The sequence below is a fragment of the Bacillus rossius genome, chromosome 1 (genome assembly GCF_032445375.1).
Source record: "Bacillus rossius redtenbacheri isolate Brsri chromosome 1, Brsri_v3, whole genome shotgun sequence".
NCBI classification, from domain to species: Eukaryota; Metazoa; Arthropoda; class Insecta; order Phasmatodea; family Bacillidae; genus Bacillus; species Bacillus rossius.
This window is the reverse complement of record NC_086330.1, coordinates 121780611-121801789: the sequence shown is the minus strand read 5'-3', so window position 1 is coordinate 121801789 and position 21179 is coordinate 121780611. Positions and strand designations below refer to the sequence as shown.

At 34.4% G+C, this 21179-nt stretch overlaps 2 protein-coding genes across 4 annotated transcripts in view; one reads left to right on the top strand and one right to left on the bottom strand.

Moving 5' to 3' along the window:
- Window positions 1–738: 738 nt before the first annotated feature.
- On the bottom strand, window positions 739–4190 carry LOC134544011 (uncharacterized). The gene is made up of 2 exons (XM_063388443.1): window positions 3687–4190; window positions 739–3585 (listed from the first exon to the last, which is right to left on the bottom strand). Exons 1-2 carry the CDS (start codon window positions 3754–3756, stop codon window positions 2561–2563), a joined length of 1095 nt encoding a protein of 364 aa, XP_063244513.1. The 5' UTR covers window positions 3757–4190; the 3' UTR covers window positions 739–2560.
- Window positions 4191–7353: 3163 nt separating this feature from the next.
- Window positions 7354–21179, top strand: part of LOC134543991 (ATP-sensitive inward rectifier potassium channel 8-like) — a 45598-nt gene continuing 31772 nt past the window's right edge. For 2 of the 3 annotated variants that reach the window (XM_063388442.1, XM_063388441.1), the window contains exon 1: window positions 13171–13490. The gene's annotated coding sequence lies outside the window, so the exon portion shown is untranslated. Of the gene's footprint in view, window positions 7429–13170; window positions 13491–21179 lie in introns of those variants that run through there. The other variant, XM_063388439.1, reaches the window with a different exon arrangement.

The following is a 21179-nucleotide window of genomic DNA, read 5'->3' as shown; positions in this document are numbered from 1 at the left end:
TCATCAACAGAATAAAATGTTTTTGAGATGAGATATTCTTTTAATTTATATTTAAAATTTTTACTTTTACTTTTACATAGTTGTTTTAAAGTTAATGGAAGATTATTAAATAACTTCAAAGCAGTATTATATGGACAGCATTAAGCAGAAAGGAACCAACCCTCAAAATTGAAATTTTTAGGTTAAAACATTCCTTGGATGCAGAACATCACATTACACATTTTATTAAAAAGAACCAACCCATAAGTGGCTTGATAAAATTTTTATTCTACCTTGAATATTATACTGAAATGTATCTGCTCTTACAACATTCAGCTGAATGGAACCATGTTTGGTTCTGTTTAACTTAATGCAAAAAATTTCTTTATATGTTGCAGCAAAAAGAATCAGGATTAGTTGGTTCTTTTTTGTTGAATAAATGTTGGTACTACCTGTGTTCAGATGTTTGCACCAAGTGAAGTTTGTTCCTTTGTGTGAATAGTGTTTATACTTAGTTATTGTTACAGTATTATTTTATGCACCAATATATTATTATAATTACTTCAGTGTGCTACATTAATGATGTCAAGAGGAAAAATAATGACAGAATTGGCCAAGAATTTAATTGGACCATATTAAGCAGAAAGGAACCAAGCCACATAAAACCCATTTCGAGAAAAATGGAGTGAAAGTTAACAGTAAGCTGTAAATCAAGGAAATTTCATAAATATTTCATTTTTGTGCATATAATTACATACATTTATTATTTTTTTTACAAACTAAAATCATTTTGGTACATTAAATAATTATTTAGTTATTGTCAAATATTGTGGGTTGGTTCCTTTCTGCTTTAATTCAATAAAAACCTACATTTGTAAAGCAGAAAGTTACCAAGTTGTTGGTTCCTTTCTCTGAATTATTTACTAGCCAAGGAAGTGCACAATCGCAGCCGAACAGAACATAATACTCATTAATAAAATATAAGAAAATAATTGAAAAATCACTACAGAGAATAGTTTGTGAATTAAACATTAGTTAAAACACAAAATCTCTCATCATCATGTAAATACAGAAATTTTTCTACTCTATATCAGATTTACATTCGTTTCTAAATACTAAAGTAAACACACACATTAATAATTTTTAAAATTCTATAATCAATTAGTTTCTTGTGTTTTTTAATTCAAATTTTTACAAAATCGCACATAATGCAGTTCCGTAATCACGGTTTTATTTAGTTTTTAATCACACATTTTATTCTGTTTCGAAATCCAAAGGTGCGCAGAAACCATCTATATCGTCTTCCACAGACCTACTTCCAGTTAATGAACGATAAAACTCTTTGGCATCATTTGGGATTAGAGACATTATTGATTTTAAGTCCTTAAGCTTTGGAGCAGCAATATCTTTACCACCAACCCACATAGGTACAAGACAACTCCTGTAACTAAACTGTTGAACTTGTCTTCCTTTCGTTGGTTTCTTCTCGAGATCAACTACAGAATACGAAGACTGGAAATCAGTTCGAGTAAATATTTTTAGAGGCTCTTCCTTCATTATTTTTATTTCTCTGATGTTTAGCCAGTTAATTTTCTCTTTCTCTTGGGTAACTTTGCGATTGACAACCATTGTTTCCAATTTTTCTGTACCAAAGAAATCACGAGACTGCATTTTGTTAACAATGAAAGGTTTCTTCCTTCTACACTTCTTCATGACTTCTATATATTCAGCAGGCAGATACAATCTTTGGACGTGCTTCAGAGCACATTCAATGTCACTGAAGTCTGCATCATTAGGCAAAAAACTGTGGCCAGAAAGTAAAAACTTCAGAGTAACACTTTGTAATGAGGGATGGTCCTCCAAACAGGCTTTCAACATTAATACAATCTTTATGTTTCGGTTTTGTCCGCCAGCAGAATCACTCCATAAAACTAGATGTTTTATATTGTTTCCAACATGATTCTGTATATGTTTTATGAGACAAGATCCTATTTCTTGTGCTCCCCTTCCAGCTTGGTTTTCAACCCACACATAGCAGTATCCAGTTCCTGTCTTACACGAATGAACACCAGCATTATAAACCCATAACTGTCTTTTATAGAATATAATATTTGCTGGTATTCTTGGAAGTGGTAAAGTTTTCTCTAAGTCAAATGTTAAGCATTCAGAAGAAATGTCTTGTTGTGCTTCTTCTGTGTCCTTTCTTAACTGAAGGCGTGCATTCATCCAAATATCTTTGTGGTTGTTGTGAGCATCTTCAATTTCTTTTTTCTCCTTCCCAGTTACAGTGCTTGATCTGGCAGCAAATGCATCACATGTCTTGCAAGTATCTTTTTTCAAACTCTTAAATTTCAAGTCAAACTTCGTTAAGAATATTCTTCTATATGTGGAGAAGCTGACTGCATCTATTTCTTTAATAATTTCTTTTTTCTTATATTCATTAGCTTCATTCCATTCTATAACTTTCTCTTCATCTCCTCCCTCATTCACCCATTGCTCAGTTTTTTCTTGCAAGTAAAGATCGTACATTTTTTGTAATGTCATCTCTGGTGGAAGAAACTCAGCATCAGTATTCGCTCTTCTATAATGGGATTTGTATCGAGGTATTTTGTTTATCTGAGCCATAACCTCTTCCATTTTTTTTATCACTGACTTTGTTTAAACCACCTTGTTTTTTTCCTCGCTTGTCCAGCAAGTCATCTGATCTTAGTTTGCATAATGCAGTGTTCACCCTTTTGCTGGAGATTTGAAATGTTTCTGTGAATGTTTCTCGGCACACAGGTATAGTTCTGATAGTATACACTCTTGAGAAATTTCTTTTGGATGTACTGCTTGTATATTGACGTTTCTTCCCAACTTCTTTTACACAAGCGCCAATGTACATGTTTTGTGAATTATAATCTCCCAGTTTCCAAAACTTGTTGAACTCTTCATTCCTGGTGGCTGTACTTACAAGGCTGTGACATTTCCGGATACATTTACATTCAAAATCTCTGAAAAGTTTTCTTTGTACAAGTTGTCCCTTGTAGTTATAAAAATCTTCATTGCTGTTTCTCTTTTGTTTGGCTATTTTTTTGGTTTGATTTTCATTTTTTCTTTTTCTTCCACTTCTTTTCTTCTGTGATACATTTCCATCCGTATCACCATCTATCACGTCTGTGTTGTTTTGGTTGGTCAGTTCATTATTATCAACCGTTTCTTCATGGACGATCGGCCAGTCAGGGTCATCGGGACATTCAGGAGAAAGATTACTATTGGTGTTTTCTCTGTTGCCAATATATGATGCTTTATCATATTCTATTTCTGAAATGTTAGGCCTATCTGAGGTGTTTGCTAATACAGAATAGTCAAATGAATCATTGTTGCACGGGGTTTCGCATATTGAGATGGGTTCTTGGTACAGCACAATAGGAACATCAGGTATTTCAGGTAGAATCTCTGTGGAAAAATCTATTGTATGTCTTTGAAGTTCTGATACTGGTAACATCATTTCCACTGCAGAGGGTTGGTCTTCATTTCCCAATATTGATGAAAGGTGATCCCTTTGTAGAACATCTGGAAGATGGTCACTCCAAGATGCGGCTAGCCATTCGTTATTCTGTTTATCTGAAACATTTATGGAAAATGTTAACATGAAACAAATGTAAGGAAATTTTCAAGGTTGATTGTAGTGTGTGTGTAAATAAACCAAAATATTGTATTCTTACCTTCACTAACAGAATTTAATAATGGTGTTGGGCAAATGTCTACAGCATCTGTTTCTGTTCCTTGAGGCATGTCTGGTGGTTTTGGTGTTATGTCAATATTAGGCAGTAGGTCTGCTGTGATTTCAAAATCAGCTGGTTTTTCAGTTCTATCATTTAAAAGACCTTGGTTTCGTCTGTAAATATCAGATGGTTTTAACACAGCAGGAAGAATTTTCTCTGGAACATCCAATTTTTCTGCTGAAAAAGAAACAATGAACAGGCAGTATTTATAATATTGTTACCTAACAATGCAAAAAAAAAACATTTATATTTCTTTTGAACAATTTAACATGTCAAAAATGGTACAGCCATTAGGATTAAATTAATTCCCATTATGTTTTAACTTATTCTAATGACTAATATTACCTCTATACTTACTGCAATATTGTTAGCATTTAAATGTTTAATTTTTTATTAAATTATTTTAATATGTCATGCATAAAACAATTACAGCTGTTTTATACTACAACAAACAGTACCTTAACATAATATGAGCATTTTCTAGAAAGTTATAATGTCGATATAGATGTAAATGGTATAACTTTTTAGAACCTTACCTTCATGCCTTTCTGCTGTAAAGTAGTTCTTGCCCGAGTTATATGCAAGTCATCACATTTTTTAGTTTCGTATGGATGTATTGCTGAATTTGGCTTAAAAATATTCAGATTTTTATTTAAAAACACTAAAACTGAAAAGATATATTGACTTGGCAATGGGAGAATACATAGTTTATTAAAAAGTGGTTTGCATGAATCTCTTTGCTTGCTATTACAAATAATCCTTATGGCTTTTTTTTGTATTATAAAGACTTTAATAGCTTCCGAGCTATTTCCCCATGAAATTATACCATATTGCATTAGTGAGTGAAAATACCTGAAGTACATTAATTTCATAACCTCAACATCAACTTTCCCAACCATACAGCGAAGAGCAAAACATGCAGATGTTAGTTTATTACATAATACCTCTATGTTCTTTTTCCAATTTATTTTTTCATCAATTATTAATCCCAGAAATTTCGCATAATGAGACTGATGTAGATTTTTATTTAAACAAGAAATATTAATATCTTCATACATTTGGTTTCTTGTTATGAAGTTAACAAAATTTGTTTTATCAAAATTTAAAGTTAATTTATTAGACTTAAACCAAGAAATCATTAGTTTGAGTACATTTTCAGATTCCTCCATTAACTGGGTGCGAGACAGGTTTTGTATTATGATACTAGTATCATCTGCAAACAGAATAGCAGAAGCTCTTACATCAAGCATATGTGGTAAGTCATTAACATAAAAAAGAAAGAGCAAGGGACCTAATACCGATCCTTGAGGCACACCATGCTCTATACAACCTGAGCGAGAGACAAACTTTTTATTGGAACAGGTATCCACTAACATTACACTTTGTTGTCTGTAGTATAAATATGAGATTAGAAGTTTTTGAAGCTGACCAACAATACCATAAAAATCCAATTTTTTAATCAATATACTATGATTGACACAGTCAAAGGCTTTTGCTAGGTCACAAAATATACTAACTACATGAAGTTTATTATCTAATGCTGTTTGGATAGTATTTACAAGGTTGAATATAGCTTCATCAATAGATTTTTTCTTCCTAAAGCCAAACTGTGATGATGTTAATATTTGATATTGGTCTAAGTGATCAAGTAATCTCCTATAGATGACTTTTTCAAGGATCTTAGAAAATGTAGTCAATAACGAAATTGGCCTATAGTTTTCGATATTAGTTTTCTCACCTTTCTTATGTAATGGAATAATTACAGCGTATTTCATCCTATCAGGGAAGGTACCTGTAATTAAACAGATATTGCAAATTAAACTAAGAGGCTTAGATAATTGATCAGAACACTGCTTGATTATTTTACTACTAAGCTCATCATAACCATGAGAAGTTTTAGATTTCATGTTTTTTATGATTAAACTTATTTCATGAGGAGTTAGGCCTACAAGGGAAAATTGAATTTTAGGAAATTTTTTGGAAAAAGCATTTTGGACAAACTCTAAAGGGTCGTGAGAGGATTGAAGATTAGTTACTAAGTGATTTGCAACATTTAAAAAATGTTTATTGAAAGCATTAGAAATATCAACTGGGTTTTCAATAGTAGATTCTTTTAATTTTAGGGATATCTTATCATTTTTATTAGGATGTCTCGATACTTCTGTTTTAACAATATCCCATATAGATTCAATCTTGTTAGAAGAATTAGAGATAATTTTATGAAAATATTTACTTTTTGCTGCTAAGATTTTTTTATTAAGAATCTTACTATAATGTTTGTATAGCAGTTTGTCTTTGTCAAGATTAGATACCCTAGCTGTAGTATATAGGTTACGTTTAATTTTACAATCATTTCTTATTTCGTTAGTTATCCATGAATTTACCTTTCGCTGAGACGTGTTTACAGTTACTACACGGCAGCATGTCTCAAAGAATACTAAAACAGTGTTAAGAAAACAATTAAATTGAATGTTGGCATCATTTACTATTTCTAAGAAATCCCATGTTTCAGTTGCAAGTAATAATTTAAATTGCTCAATGGTTTCTTTATTTATTTGTCTGCGTGAATTTTTTATACAATTAGAATTATTTACTAATTTATGATGTAATTATATAACTTGAGCATCATGGTCAGATATGCCATTCACAACAGAAGCTACCATAATTTTATCACTTTGAGATTTATCAATAAAAATATTGTCGATAGCAGTTTCAGTATTTTCACAAATCCTAGTTGCAAAATTAACAACAGAGATCAGATTAAAAGAATTCATAAGAAGATTTAGTTGTGTTCTTTTGTTACTATCAACAAGATAATTTACATTAAAATCTCCACATATAACAATATCTGTATTAGATGAAAACAATTCTGATAATAAACTTTCTAGTTTTTTTTAGAAAAAGCTGAAAATTGCCAGAAGGAGCTCTATATACACACACTATAATAACAGATTTGTATGCAAAAGTAAATTGCACCGCACAACATTCAATCACTTTACTTTCACAGTAGCTAGAAAGATCAATACAATTGAACTGAAGGGTACTCTTTACAAAAATACATACTCCACCCTTTGCGTAGTCAGACCTACTATAATGAGAAGCCAACTTATAACCACTAATATGAACTTGAACAGTGTTAATAGATTGTAGATGATGTTCGGTAAAACATAACACATTCACATCCAACATGTGATCCACTAGCAGCTCATTAACACACAAACTCAGCAATTCTTAAATAGAATGGTCTGGCCTCTGTGCATAAAAGACGCATACTTATGTTCTGACCATTTCAAGTTAGAGGATTTTCGCAATCCCTAGATGCCATCGCAAGGGTAAATAGATTTTTATGGAAATTTGCTGTTTAGACTATATAAATAAAGAAAAAAAAATTGTGCATGCTGCCATTTATAGCTATTGATGTCAAAAAATTATGTAAAACCTTATATCTGTACCTTTTTGTCATAAAACAGTTAACTAATCATGCCACCTTACATTGCGTTTTATATAAAATAAATACTTATTTTCTGTTACATTCACAGTTTGGTTAGAGGTGCTGTACCAACTCAGATGCTTCCTGGATCAAAAGTTAACACTGTCACTCGAAAAAGTCCAAAGAAAAGAAAACTATTTACTACTAATCCAGAAACTCCATGTTCATCCACTGAAGAATCATTCCCATCAGGTATGTGTCAACTCAGTCCATTGTAAATATTGAAAGTAGTTACTTTATACTGAGATAAATTAACAAAATTAATTTTTTTGTTTCCTTAATTAATATATTTTTTGTTGCTGCAAGGTGGTTAAACATATTCCACATGGTTTACTAATATTTTTAGTGTTACCTACATTAAAAATACTGTGAAATAGTGTGGATGGTGGGCTAGGTTAAGTTAATTTCTTTAAAAGTATTGTAATATTGTGATAATGGTAGTGTGTGTTACGTTTGATACATTAAAAATGCTGTGAAATGCGTGGACAGTAAGTTAGGTTAGAGACATTGTTCCATGAAGTAAGCTGTTAGAAGTCGGAATCGCACATTTAATGCTAAAATAAATACGTAACATCAGAACTCGTTATTGAATTTCATGTTTTAATGCACCAAAATACATTTGCCACCATTTCTCCCCAAGATCACAACTACTCAAAACAAAACAAAACAAAAAACAAAAACCTAACGCCAAAGGCCACTTGTCTTTCAAAACAAACTGAATAACAACTCTGTGCGACTCAACATTCCGCCCACCTTGTCATTTCCAATTGACAACTTAAAATAACCAAACATCACGTAACTGTTTCAGTCATACCATCTTTCCAAGATACACCACCTATAAGTTACTTTATGACACTAGAATGGCAAAGGCACAATCTTGACAACTGGTCGCTTGACTTCTCCGGAGACAGTTTGCACAGCTACTGTACGCACACAATTATCCGTACCAGGAAAGATCTTTGTAATGCGACCCAGCCTCCATAGATGGACTGGCATGTGCTCTTCCTTTAGAATAACCATGTCTCCAATCTGCAGGTTGGCTTGTTTCGTCCACCATTTTGGTCGATTTTGAAGTCTTGACAGATATTCAGAAGACCAGCGTTTCCAAAAGTGTTGAACTATTCTTGCACCATTTTCCATCGGGCCACATTGTTGAGTTTTACATCTGGTTCCTCAAGATGTGGCAGCGCCAGTAGTGAGTCTCCGATCAGAAAGTGGCCTGGAGTGAGTGCGGAAAGGTCACTAGGATCACTGGAAAGTGCTGTAAGCGGTCTAGAGTTGAGGCAGGCCTCAATCATAGTCAGGACCGTGTAAAATTCTTCAAAGGTGAGACTGGCACTTCCCACAACGCGATACAAGTGATGTTTCATGCTCTTCACCCCCGCTTCCCAAAGCCCTCCTTGGTGAGGGGCCGCAGGAGGATTAAACCTCCAAGAAATACCCTGTCCAGCAAGATAGTTGCTTACTGTCTGTTGGAGTTCCTGTGACTGGACCATCACAAACAGTTCCTTAAGCTCCCGTGCCGCTCCAACAAAGTTCGTTCCGCAATCACTGAAAATCTCTAGGGGTCTTCCACGCCGAGCAATGAAACGCTTGAGAGCGGCCATGAATGCTGATGTCGTCAGGTCACTCACCAGTTCCATGTGTATGGCCTTGGTGGAAAAACATACAAATAGGGCTACATAACCCTTAAATTTAGTTTTACTGTGCCCCTTACAATTATTACGAAGCTGGAATGGCCCTGCATAATCAACCCCACAATGGAAAAATGGACGTGAGACCCGAACTCTTGGTGCTGGAAGGTCAGCCATCATCTGGGTAGCAACAGGTCACACAAGCCTTCAGTATGTGGCGGATAGTATCTCTGGCACGAAGAATCCAGAATCGTTGCTGCAAGGCTGCTTGCACCAACTGAGGTCCTGCATGAAGATTTACCAGATGTTCGTGCATTACCACTAATTTGGTCAGCTGTCCATGGGCTGGTAGCACAACAGGATGTTTTTGCTCTTCTGGAACACATGATTTCTGAATTCGACCGCCCACCCTGACTACACCATTTTTATCCAGAAATGGAGCAAGACTGGCGAGGCGGCTCTTTGAAGTAAGAGGTCTGGCATTTGTGAGACAGTGAATGTCATCACTGAAACTTTCCTTCTGAACAATGATCACCCAACGAAATAATGCTACTTGAAGCTCACTCACAGTTAAGGACTTAAGTAGTCTGTAATTTTGTGGCTTCCTGCAGTTGTTAACAAATCTCAAACACCATGCTGTCACCCGTTGGAGTTTACTTAAGGAAGACCACCTATTCAGCAATGCATTTTCAGGGTGGATGGTCACATTTAACACAGTTACTCTTCTCTCTTGTTCCATTAGGGGTTGATCAGGCTCAATTCTCTCACTCGATCTCAAAGGACCAGGGTGTTGCAACCATGATGGACCTGACCCCCATAATGGGTGTGAAGAAAGTTCACTCGGCAACAACCCACGGGAGGCACAATCTGCAGGATTGTCATCGCCGCTTACATGGAACCATTGATCTGAGGGCACAAGGCTTTGGATTATTGCTACCCTGTTCACCACAAATGTTTTCCAGTGTCTTGGAGAACTTGCCAACCATGCCAGCACGATAGTGGAATCTGTCCATGCTTGAATGTGAATTTCTTCCAATGATAATGCATGCTGCACAGAAGTTAACAACTTTGACAGAAGCAAGGCCCCACAAAGTTCCAATCGTGGGATGGAAATCTGTTTGAGTGGTGCTAACTTGGTTTTGCCAGTCACTAGTCGCACTAACACTGTGCCATCCTGGTAATGTGATCGTAAATACACCACAGCTGCGTAAGCCATCTCTGACGCATCACAAAACCCTATCAATTCACATTTGTCAGGGTTAGGAAGTAAGAGGCACCTATCAATACGGAAGACGTCCAACAGAGGAAGTTCTTTGATGAACTGATTCCAGATTACGCACAGTTTCTCAGGAAGAGGATCATCCCAATCCAGAGAGAGACCCCACAAAGACTGTAACAAAATCTTGGCACGAACAGTCACAGGTGAAAGCCAGCCTAATGGGTCGAACAACTTGGAAATCTCAGATAATATAAGACGTTTAGAGATAGTCTCCTTAGGTTTGGATGAACATGAAAATGCAAATTGATCCTGAGTAGGATGCCACTCAAGCCCTAGAGTCTTAACCGAACTATCTTCATTGAAATCCCAAGATACTGCAGAATTCCGTAGCTCAACGGGTACAGCATCGATGATTTCTGGTGCACTTGATGCCCACTGCCTCAGCTGAAACCCACCACGACTTAAGAGGGATCTGAGTTGTTCCTGCAACTTTAACGCTTCTGGGATGCTGTCTGCCCCAGACAGTAGATCATCAACGTAGAAGTCGCTCATCAGTACTGGCGCTGCCAGCGGAAAGTTATCTTGTTCATCCTTGGCTAACTGTTTCAAACATCGAATGGCAAGATAAGGTGCACAGTTTTCACCATATGTTACTGTCAGCAGGCGATAGTCTTGGATAGGTTCGGTGCGGGAAGGTCTCCACACAATTCTCTGGAATTCAGTGTCCTGTGTATGTACCCAGATTTGACGATACATTTTGGCTATGTCGGCAACAAGCGGAACTATGTACTTTCTGAATCGTATTAGCAGGAACCACAAATCTTCTTGGAGTTTGGGTCCAACCATCATCCCATCATTTAAGGCTAAGATCCGTAGTTTTGCAGCCACCAGGGAAATTAATTCTGCCACGAAAAGTATTGTATTTAAAAAAAAAGCATCTAGGTGTATGGTAAATGAAGCTTTGAATATTGCAAATATATTGATAAAAATATTTTTAAAACATTATTTCTTATTAAATTGTAATTAAGAAAGTTTTAAAACTCAAAATAAGGTATTTATAAATACGGTACGCGGTTTTTGCTTTGCACACAACTTAAATGAAGTATACTGAATAAATCATCCAAACGAACGTGTTTACATAATGCACAGAATTTAAATTACTTAAGTTTAAAACTTGTGATTTAACCGACGCGTGTAGCTGAACCAACGAACGTATGATGTGTGAGTTCAGCTTTCCGCCGCTAGATGTCAGGCCCAAACTTTACAAATGAGTTTGTAGGTTGGTTGCTAGATGCCCCAACTATCACGGAGGAGTTTTGGCGGGAATTAAAATCGCTTCAAAGCAGTCACTGACAAAACTAGTGTGTGAGACGGTAAGTTATTGTGTTTTGAAGATGAAGTTCACGAAGAAATGGAAATAAGCTAATAGACGCCAAGTTAAGAAAGTACTTTTCTCTTTAATTTACTTGTTCTATATAGTATTAATTAATGTTCCCTCCGTAAAAGTAAACTGAGCCTTTAATAAATTATCGTCAAACATGAAGGCTTTTGAAGAATTTAGCAGTTTAATATTTTCAATTTTTTAAATATATATGTATTGATTTATATCTAACGGCGATATTATCTTTAGATGTAGATTGTTTATACTCTCTCTATATTTCTTTTTCTTGTACATATAGTGTTGGAGTTATAATCAATAACGTTATTTCATTGAAATGACTTGACTATATAATTTAGTGTAAATATTATCTGTAAATATTATCTGTAAATACCTATTGTAAATTCTTTTTTATCTTCCCTTGCATAAATATTTAAATTTTAATAAAGGAAGTTAACGTAATAAATAAGATTAAGACACAAAATCCATGTTTTAAATATCTAAAAAAAAAAAAAAAAAATCGTGAGAGTGATTAAACAAACAAATGCTAGGGAGTTTAGACCGGGAATCAAACGTGGTACAAATGAGTATAGGTAGGTATGTTATAGTCCGCAGTAGTAATTAACTTCGTACTCTATGACTTCTGGTCTTGTGGTTTGCGTACTTCTTCTGCGGCACAGACGTAAATTATGAATTATTTAACTTATTGTTTTAAAATATTCCATTGCAGTTGTAATTGATCGTTCTTGTCTGGCAAATATAACAATACATTGATTATTCATATATATTTTATTAGCTAGAACGCCGAGCCAAATTTACTACTACATGGATTCTGAGCAACAAATTCTTTTGTAAACGTGTTTGTACGTTTACGTAGAGTTGGTTATGGACTTATGGTGTATATATGTGTGTGTGTGTGTGTCTGGTTAGAAACCTGTATGATGTAGGCTACTTACTAGAAAAACTATGTCCTATCAGTGTAATAGTTGTACCATTATAAGCGTTGAATATTTATGAAACATTTTATTTCTTTGGTTTTTAAAGCCGCATACTTGTATTATATTTATTTCATTTAGACAACAACATGCGTCCGTGTTTTCTACATTGCACGCTCTGTAATATTTTGAATGGGTAAATCTGTATTGTACGGATTAGCGCCAAAAAAAATCGTACAAATATGAAATAACTTTCATTATATGCTATCTTACGTCCTCTTTTCAGAACCGCCTGCGGAGATAAAAAATTCCAATTACTTTTGGAGATATCGAATTTTTTAATATTCATTTTTTGGCGATTTTTTTTAAAAAAAATTTAAAAATCCGAAAATACCTTTATTCTGTGCTCTTTAACTTCCTCTTTTCATTAAACCCGGCGGAGATCAGAAATTCCAAATACTTTAGGAGATATTGAATTTTTTAATTTCCTTTTGTGCACTGCTGCGGCGTTTAGCGGGAAGCCTACGATTCACACATCTTTCTGGACATACCCGAATACTCACGTTGGCAAGCCTTCTTTTCTTAAAATTAGCAAGAAGTTATTAAAAATACTTTAAAACATTGTATATGGTTGGTTATATTAGGTAAGTATAGCTACATTAAAAAAACTGTAAAATCATTTTATGGTTGCTTAGCAAATAACATTTTAATATGTAGCTATCCAGGGCTAGGAAACCGTTTACATGATTTCACAGTATTTTTAATGTAGCTATCCTAACCAAATCAACCATCCACAATGTTTTGAAGTATTTATAATGTAGCTAACAACCTAATTGACCATTAGTTTTCATGAGTTGCATATTTATTTACAATAAACAAAAAAAAAAAAAAAAACCGAAGATGCACGATCGGGCGTTCGCCTCTCGTCTGTTGAAAGGCTTGCCAACGTGAGTATTCGGGTATGTCCAGAAGGATGAGTGAATCGTAGGCTTCCCGCGTTTCACCATTGTTGCTTGTTTACAAGAATGATTTTTTTTTTTTTTTTCGCGACGTAGTTGAACGACTACATCACGTAAAAAGAAAATTACGTGAGTTCCTACTGTTCATCCTTTTTCCCGGTTTGTTAGGTCAGGTCAGCTACATTATAAATACTTTAAAACTAAACAACCATTAAAATTAATTTTTATTATTTTTAATGACCGTTCAGTTTCAAATTCAAAGTATTTATACTGTAGCTGACCTGACCTAATCTACCTTTGTCCCGTTTTGTTATGTCAGGTCAGTTACATTATAAATACTTAAAACTATACAAGTAAAATTAATTGATATTATTATTAATTTCCGTTTATTTTGAAGTATTTATCATGTAACTAACCTTACCTAATGGAAAATTTCTGTTATTTAGGCATTCACGCACACACGGCAAAATATAAAATGGCGTCTGTTGAATGATTACATAGGGCTTGTATTGCAAAATAAGAACGGCGATATCTCCAAAAGTAATTGGAATTTTTAATCTCCGCAGGCAGTTTTGAAAATAGGACGTAAAAGAGCATATAATGAAAGTTATTTCATATTTGTACGATTTTTTTTGGCGCTAATCCGTACAATACAGATTTACCTTTGAATGTTATTGTAATTTTGGATTTTTAAAATCTGTGATTTATGTGCAGTAGAGTAATTGTAATTTTTTATAATTTCTTTTCATATTTTTAATGACCCATTTGCCAATAGTATATACACTTCTCCATTTATTATAATAAACACATATTCCATTATTGGAATTCTTTCAGAATGAGTATCACAAGACTAAAAAAACTATTCTCCTGCATAAAAAAGGTGATAATACGGTATTTATTTACTTGGGCGGTATTTCCGAAAAAAAATGTTAAAAATCCGAAAATACCTTTATTTTATGCTCTTCAACTTCCTCTTTTCATTAAAAGCGGCGGAGATTAGAAATTCGAAATACTTTAGGAGATAACGAATTTTTAAATTTCTTCATATGTAGTTGAGCGGTATTTGCGAAAAAAAAATGTTAAAAATCCGAAAATACCTTTATTATATGCTCTTCAACTTCCTCTTTTCATTAAAAGCGGCGGAGATTAGAAATTCCAAATACTTTAGGAGATATCGAATTTTTAAATTTCAGCACAAAACCAGCGCATTCCTGTGGCGTGGGTGCACCATTGTTTCTTGTTTACGTACGAGTATCTTTTTTTATTGGATAATGATGTCACGTGATTGTTCGTGATAGGCCAGAATTCAAATGAACTAATACGTGATTATTTAGTTCAATTATTGTTTAAAACGGTGTTTAATTACCGCCTCCAACTTAGGTGAGTTTTTAACGTTTCTAATTTTAAAGTCTTATTTGTTATTTTGATATTGTTGCGCAAGTAATAAGTAACAAAAAAATTTACGTGAGTTGTTACTGTACATCCTTTGTTACGGGTTTGTTAGGTAAGGTCAGTTACATTATAAATAATTAAAACTAAAGAATAATTAAAATTAATTCACATTATTTTTAATATCACCTTAGTTTGAAAGTATTTATAATGTAACTGACCTGACCTAATCGACCATTTTAGTTTACTGTTCACCCTCTGTCCGGGTTTGTTTGGTCAGGTCAGTTACATTATAAATATTTTAAAACTAAACAGCCATTAAAATTAATTCACAAAATAATTTTTAATGTCGGCTTTGTTTGAAAGTATTAATAATGTAACTGACCTGACCTAATCAACCATTTTATTAATTACGCATTCACGATTCACGTATTCACGAACACGGAAAAATAACAAAAATGGCGCCGCTCGAATGTTTCCACAGGTCTTGTATTGCAAAAATAAAAAATTCGATATCTCCTAAAGTATTTGGAATTTCTTATCTCCGCCGCTTTTAATGAAAAGAGGAAGTTGAAGAGCATATGATAAAGGTATTTTCGGATTTTTAACATTTTTTTTTGCAAATACCGCTCAACTACATATGATGAAATTTAAAAATTCGATATCTCCTAAAGTATTTGGAATTTCTTACCTCCGCCACTTTTAATGAAAAGAGGAAGTTGAAGAGCATAAAATAAAGGTATTTTCGGATTTTTAACATTTTTTTTTCGGAAATACCGCCCAAGTAAATATTTACCGATAATACCAGTAAAGAAAATTATCGTCCGAGGGCAATTACGTCTTATATCTAGGGACACCTGTATTTCGCGAATACATTTCGTGTCAAGGTATTTTACAAAACACTGTGGATTTTTCTTGTAATTATTAGCTGTGGTCGGTGAAGGCAGTTTTCCCGCACTTGACGGGGCCAATAGGACGTAGTTACCGTACTACTGCACGCCCGCAATTCGCCAAACCTCTAAGAAAAAAGCTATAGTTATGTGTGAAATAGCCTGACACGAGATGTATTCGCGAAATACAGGTGTCCTTATTTATATCGAAAAATATTTTAACATTGTATGATAATTTTAAGTATGAAAAGTACAAAATACTTTCAAATTTAATACATGCTTTTACATCAACTCTAAGCACTAAAATACATACTGCTTATTTTCTACAAAATAAATCTATACACGGCAACTGATTATGAAACACTTGAGTTTTTTTTATAAAGCATCTAAGGCCTTGATTGTATAATGATATAAACATAATCTATCTATTTAGCACAGCCTGTATAATTGATTCCCCACTGTTAAGAAAGACTAAAATTAAAAAAAAAAAAACGCGAAAGAGGCAGTATAAAATAACTATCTCATTATCTTTGCGGGTGACTCAAACATCATACAACCAAAACAAAATATTCTTAAACGCAAGAAAGCATATTTAAACACTGTAAATAACTTAGATTTTAAATCAAAGGATAATAATCAGTCTGTAAAATTTAGTTTTAACGATGAGTCGGAAACAGAACATCAAACGTATAGCATAGGTGTTACTGCCAACAGAGAACTCTCACAAACAATAGAATTCCTTTCTGCGCTCCGGTACCTTCTGTAAAAAATATATATATATGTAAAAATTTTCCGGAAGTCGTACCATGGTAACGACTGAAATATGTAGCCTTACTTCTAAATCTACTTATCGAACAAATTGTATTACATTATTTTCATGATTTAAACGGTAGCAAAATTAACACCTACATACGAACAGAAGTTTGCTCTTTTATTCATTTTTTTAGTTACGTGATAATTTTTTTTAGTTATAAAGAAATCCAACTTGAACAGTAAAAAAGAAAGGCTTTTAATGAACAAACCAACAACTGTTCAAACCATTTAAGATTCATCCTGTTACATAATTTTTTTTATATTTATATACATCTAATGATCTAATGTATAAACAAATCTGAAATAAAGGCAATAAATTCAGATTGACTTCATTATCGAACTAGAATAAAACACAAAATACACTTGCAGAGAACCACCAAATATATTGCGTAAGTGTTTCTGCAATGGAGTTAAACTTTAAAATTGCCTTTATTATTTCAAAAAATAATAATTTTTTAACTCCAAGCAAATGTAAGAACACGTCTTCTACATATAATGGAAGATTATAATGCCATGTCCGAATTCGTCTGAAGAATATACTTGTACATACTTTGGAAGTGACTTCGCAAGACTGTCAGAAATGGACGTGAAGTATGCTATGCAATACGCAAGTAAATGAATCTGTGTAATTCTCGCGTCCTTCAAGTTGAAAATACGTCTTCATTTGAAAAATGTTTGGTCATATTTTATATATCATTTAAATCATTTAAGAGGTCGTAAAATAAATATCATTTATTTTGTATTTTACTGGTATCAATAAATAAATTGACAAAATTAATTTATGGATGTTTAAAACGAAGTTTCAACAAACACATGTACATATTTAGCCTACCGATCGTTACTACGAAACAAAAGTACAATAATAATGTAAGTTGCCGTAAATTCACGTGACAGCGATGAAGTGTTAAAAAAAAAAAAAAAGACTAATTTCACATGCGTTTAAAAATAAAATCTAAACATCCTTTTCGGCTGGCTAAACATTGAACCTATCCGGATTCGTCAAAGGCAAGGTTGCAAACATGTAACTGCATTACTTTCTGATTAATTTTAATAAAATTATGCATATCTCCAAAAAATGTTCAGTTAAAATTAGTATTGTATTGGTGTTTGTATTAAAATATAATGTACACCGGGTATATTTTTATTGTGTTTTAAGATTTGTTGACTGTTGTGCCTCGTGTACTTTTGGTGAAAAGTGAAAATGTAATTATGTATTATTATCAAGGCCCAAAGCTTAACTATATGTTCGTTAGCCGAAAATGAAATTGTAGTTATACTTGTATATCTAAGAAAAATATTTGTATTTTGTATGAATGTAAGTATTTTATTATGCAAATTTTTATTACTTACAAATATTTCGTACTTATAATATCTAGTTTCCATTTGTTTTAAGACATAAACAAATGATACACTAGGCAAAAAATATTTATTGGTTCGCAATTTTTCATTGTTACAATATTTTAAAATGTAAATTTGCTATTCAGCAATATCAACTTCTAAAACGTGAGTAAAAATTATCATTAAATTATATCAATGGTATATTTATTGCATTAGTATTCCTTGCTTCTAATCACTTACTCTGGTTGATTAACTTCTGTATAACCTCAGTGATTGTAATTTATGTACACCTTTACTCCACTAAGACGATTCAGGTGCAGATTCTCGAGCAGTGTTTTTTTATGTACGGATGTGTCAATAAATCCATCAGTTGGTGGTGGTGTTGGGGGGGGGGGGGGGGTTACTACTCTTAAAATATCACTTTATCTGTATGCACGATAAAATATCCTTGGTTAGCTCCCTCCGAAATATTCTTATACAACCTATGACGTGTAGCCTACTCCTTTGATATTTTAAAACACGTTTGATTGCGTAGAGAAGGCGATTCTTCGAGTATGAGGACCTTTCAGAAATAATAATTATTATTAGTTACAACTGATGTTTATTTCGAGCCTCTTTGACTTACAGTTCATACATAAAATACGAACTACCAGTGATGCTTGACGTCACCAGTAGGGATAGCGTGAAGGAGCTCCTCATTTCGCCAGACGCGACTAGCATACATAAGTATATATATTGCAATAATAAATTACTAAATGATAGCTTAATTTTCGAAAATATGATTACGTTTTTTTACAAGAAGTACGAATGCCAGGACATTTACTAATAACATCGTTTTTAAACATCACATATAAAAAAGGAAGTGTAATCAAAAGCCACAAGCTGCAGGTCAGCTAAAAAGCAAACAAAAACTTTTATCTAGCTCTAGCCTCATGTATACATACATAAAATCATAATACATTTAAAACACTAAAATTAATGCAATAATCCGCAATATTTTGAAGACAGATATTCAGCTACAAAAAATTCTCCGATAGTATAAAAAGTTCGCATATATATATATATATATATATATATATATATATATATATATATAGTTGCACAGAAAAATAGTCCTAATCAGATATCAAATATAGCAAATAATACCGCTTTGCAACATAACGTCATGCTATTAGATGGTCAACGTTCAACTGTTTGTGTAATACACATATGCACACACCTGTGACAAAATGTGTAAAGAAAGAAAATTTGTAGAAGCGCAAAACCTTTGTAGTACACAGTTAAAAAGTATTATTTTTTTTTTTACAGGGGCATGAAAACTACATTACTGGCCAACTTATTTGAATGTAGTGGTTAGCTGTGAACGAGCGTTCTTGCAAAAGAGACCAAATCTGATAGTGTTGGCCACATAATCACCGCAGTAAAACATCAAGTTGTATATTGTATATGTGTAGTGCACCAAATTAATATTTATTAAAATTACCTTGGGTTTCACTCGGTTACGTACGGGTTTCTAACTGAAATGTACAAAAAATAGTAATATTTATTCTCTTGCGCTTTGTTGAGGATCGAGTAGTCTTGAGTGGGTGTGCGGGAAAGGGACAGAGCGGCAAAGGGATTGGAAATCTAAATGCTCGCCAAGACAGAGTACACCCTTCCCCCACCCCCCTCATCAGGACCGGTCGTAAACATGACACCCCACTGGGCGATAAGAATTCTGAGAACAGCGTCCTCTTTCTCACCCCCCTTCTTTTTTCCGCGCGTCGCTACATCGTTCAACCGTACTGCTAGTGCGCTCTGTTGAGGACAAAGATAACTACGCGTGTCTTTGCCCGCTCGCGAGAAACTCAGGATCTTAGCCTTAAGGAAACACCTGAAGAAGTCTTTGTTGAAGCATCGAACACGACTCTTAATTTGGTAGTCGTGCTACTCTCCTTATACACTGGAATGTGAGGGATGTAGCACATGTCATGATTCGGCTTCGGCAGTTCGTTTGGTGGAATTGGCTCCATGTGACCTAAGGCAATGTACTCATCCATAAATTCTACATACTGTTTATGCTTGGTTGGTTGTTGCTGTAGCTGATGCTCTATCCTGCACATTCGTGACACCGCCATTGACCGCGACTCTCCTAACTCCAGCTTACCTTCTCGAAATGGCAATCGCACCACATACCTACCATCTTCCCTGCGTTTGTGATTGGCATCAAAGTGATTCTCACATAAGGATTCTTCCTCAGTGAGTGTGGAGGCAAAGGGAACTTCCTCTAACTCCCAAAACTTGTGCAGAGCTCTGTTCACATCATCACAATGAATATGCAGAGAAGTCAAAGACGATGGGAATGAGTCACTGTGAATACTACCGGAGAGCACCCAACCAAGTTCAGTTTCAATGGCCACTGGAGACCCCTTTTCTCCTGTGCATCGCCCTGATCTAAGTAAAAGTGGGAAAATATCCCCACCAAGAAGAATGTCCACTTTCCTCGGAATATTGTACGTGGGGTCTGCTAATCTCAGTCCCTTGATGTGGGACCAAGAGGCCTTAGGAATAATACTCTCTCTTGGGAGGCAGCTTGTCAATTTTGACATCACAAGAGCATTTACACAGAGGTGTGATGTACCACCAGCGTTAGGCTGGAGATTCAGTTGAACAAGGCTAGAGACTTTACCAATGCTGTTGGATGCTAAACCCGACACTGTAACATTCAACTGCTGCTTCTTTAACCCAAGCAGTTGCACACAGTCCTCAGTTATAAAACTTGCTTCTGAACCAGAGTCCAGTAAGGCTCTACATGTGATTAAATTACCCTCTACAATCCTGAACCTGGACTAATGCAGTTGACAACAACACCTTCGAAGGAAATGACTGCACTGAATGATGTGATGACACCTCTCCTTGGGTAAGTTCGGTAACATCTTCTGATACTGGTTCTTCATGCAGCAATGTATTGTGGTGTCCTTGACACACCCTACATTTTGACGAGTGACACTGTCGTGACATGTGAGTAGAACTCAGGCAGTTGAAACATAACCATTTGTTTTTAACAAATGCATATCTCTCTTGAACTGAGGCTGCCAAAAACTCAGGACACTTGTACAGTGCATGGATTCCAGTACATTTTACACAAGTATGCTCTTGTGTGGAACCATACAAAACTGAAACATTTCTACTGGCCTGAATTCTATTGGTTGTGCCAACAACACTTTTTGATTTCAAGCTAGTTGCTGCAGATAATGCTCTGGTTCTATGTTCCAGAAACTGCACAAGTTTTTCAAATGTTGGCACTTCATTACTGGTTAACGATAGTTGCCAATCTTTTCTGGAATCACTATCTAACTTTTCCGTCACAACAAACACAAGTACAGCATCCCAGTGCTCAACTGGCTGT

Bases quoted from the DNA above. Each gene is read 5' to 3' on its own strand.
- LOC134544011 (XM_063388443.1), bottom strand. From the start codon at position 3,756: ATGCCTCAAGGAACAGAAACAGATGCTGTAGACATTTGCCCAACACCA. The intron at 3,586-3,686 runs GTAAGAATACAA...TAAATGTTTCAG, and splicing joins ATTAAATTCTGTTAGTGAAG to ATAAACAGAATAACGAATGG.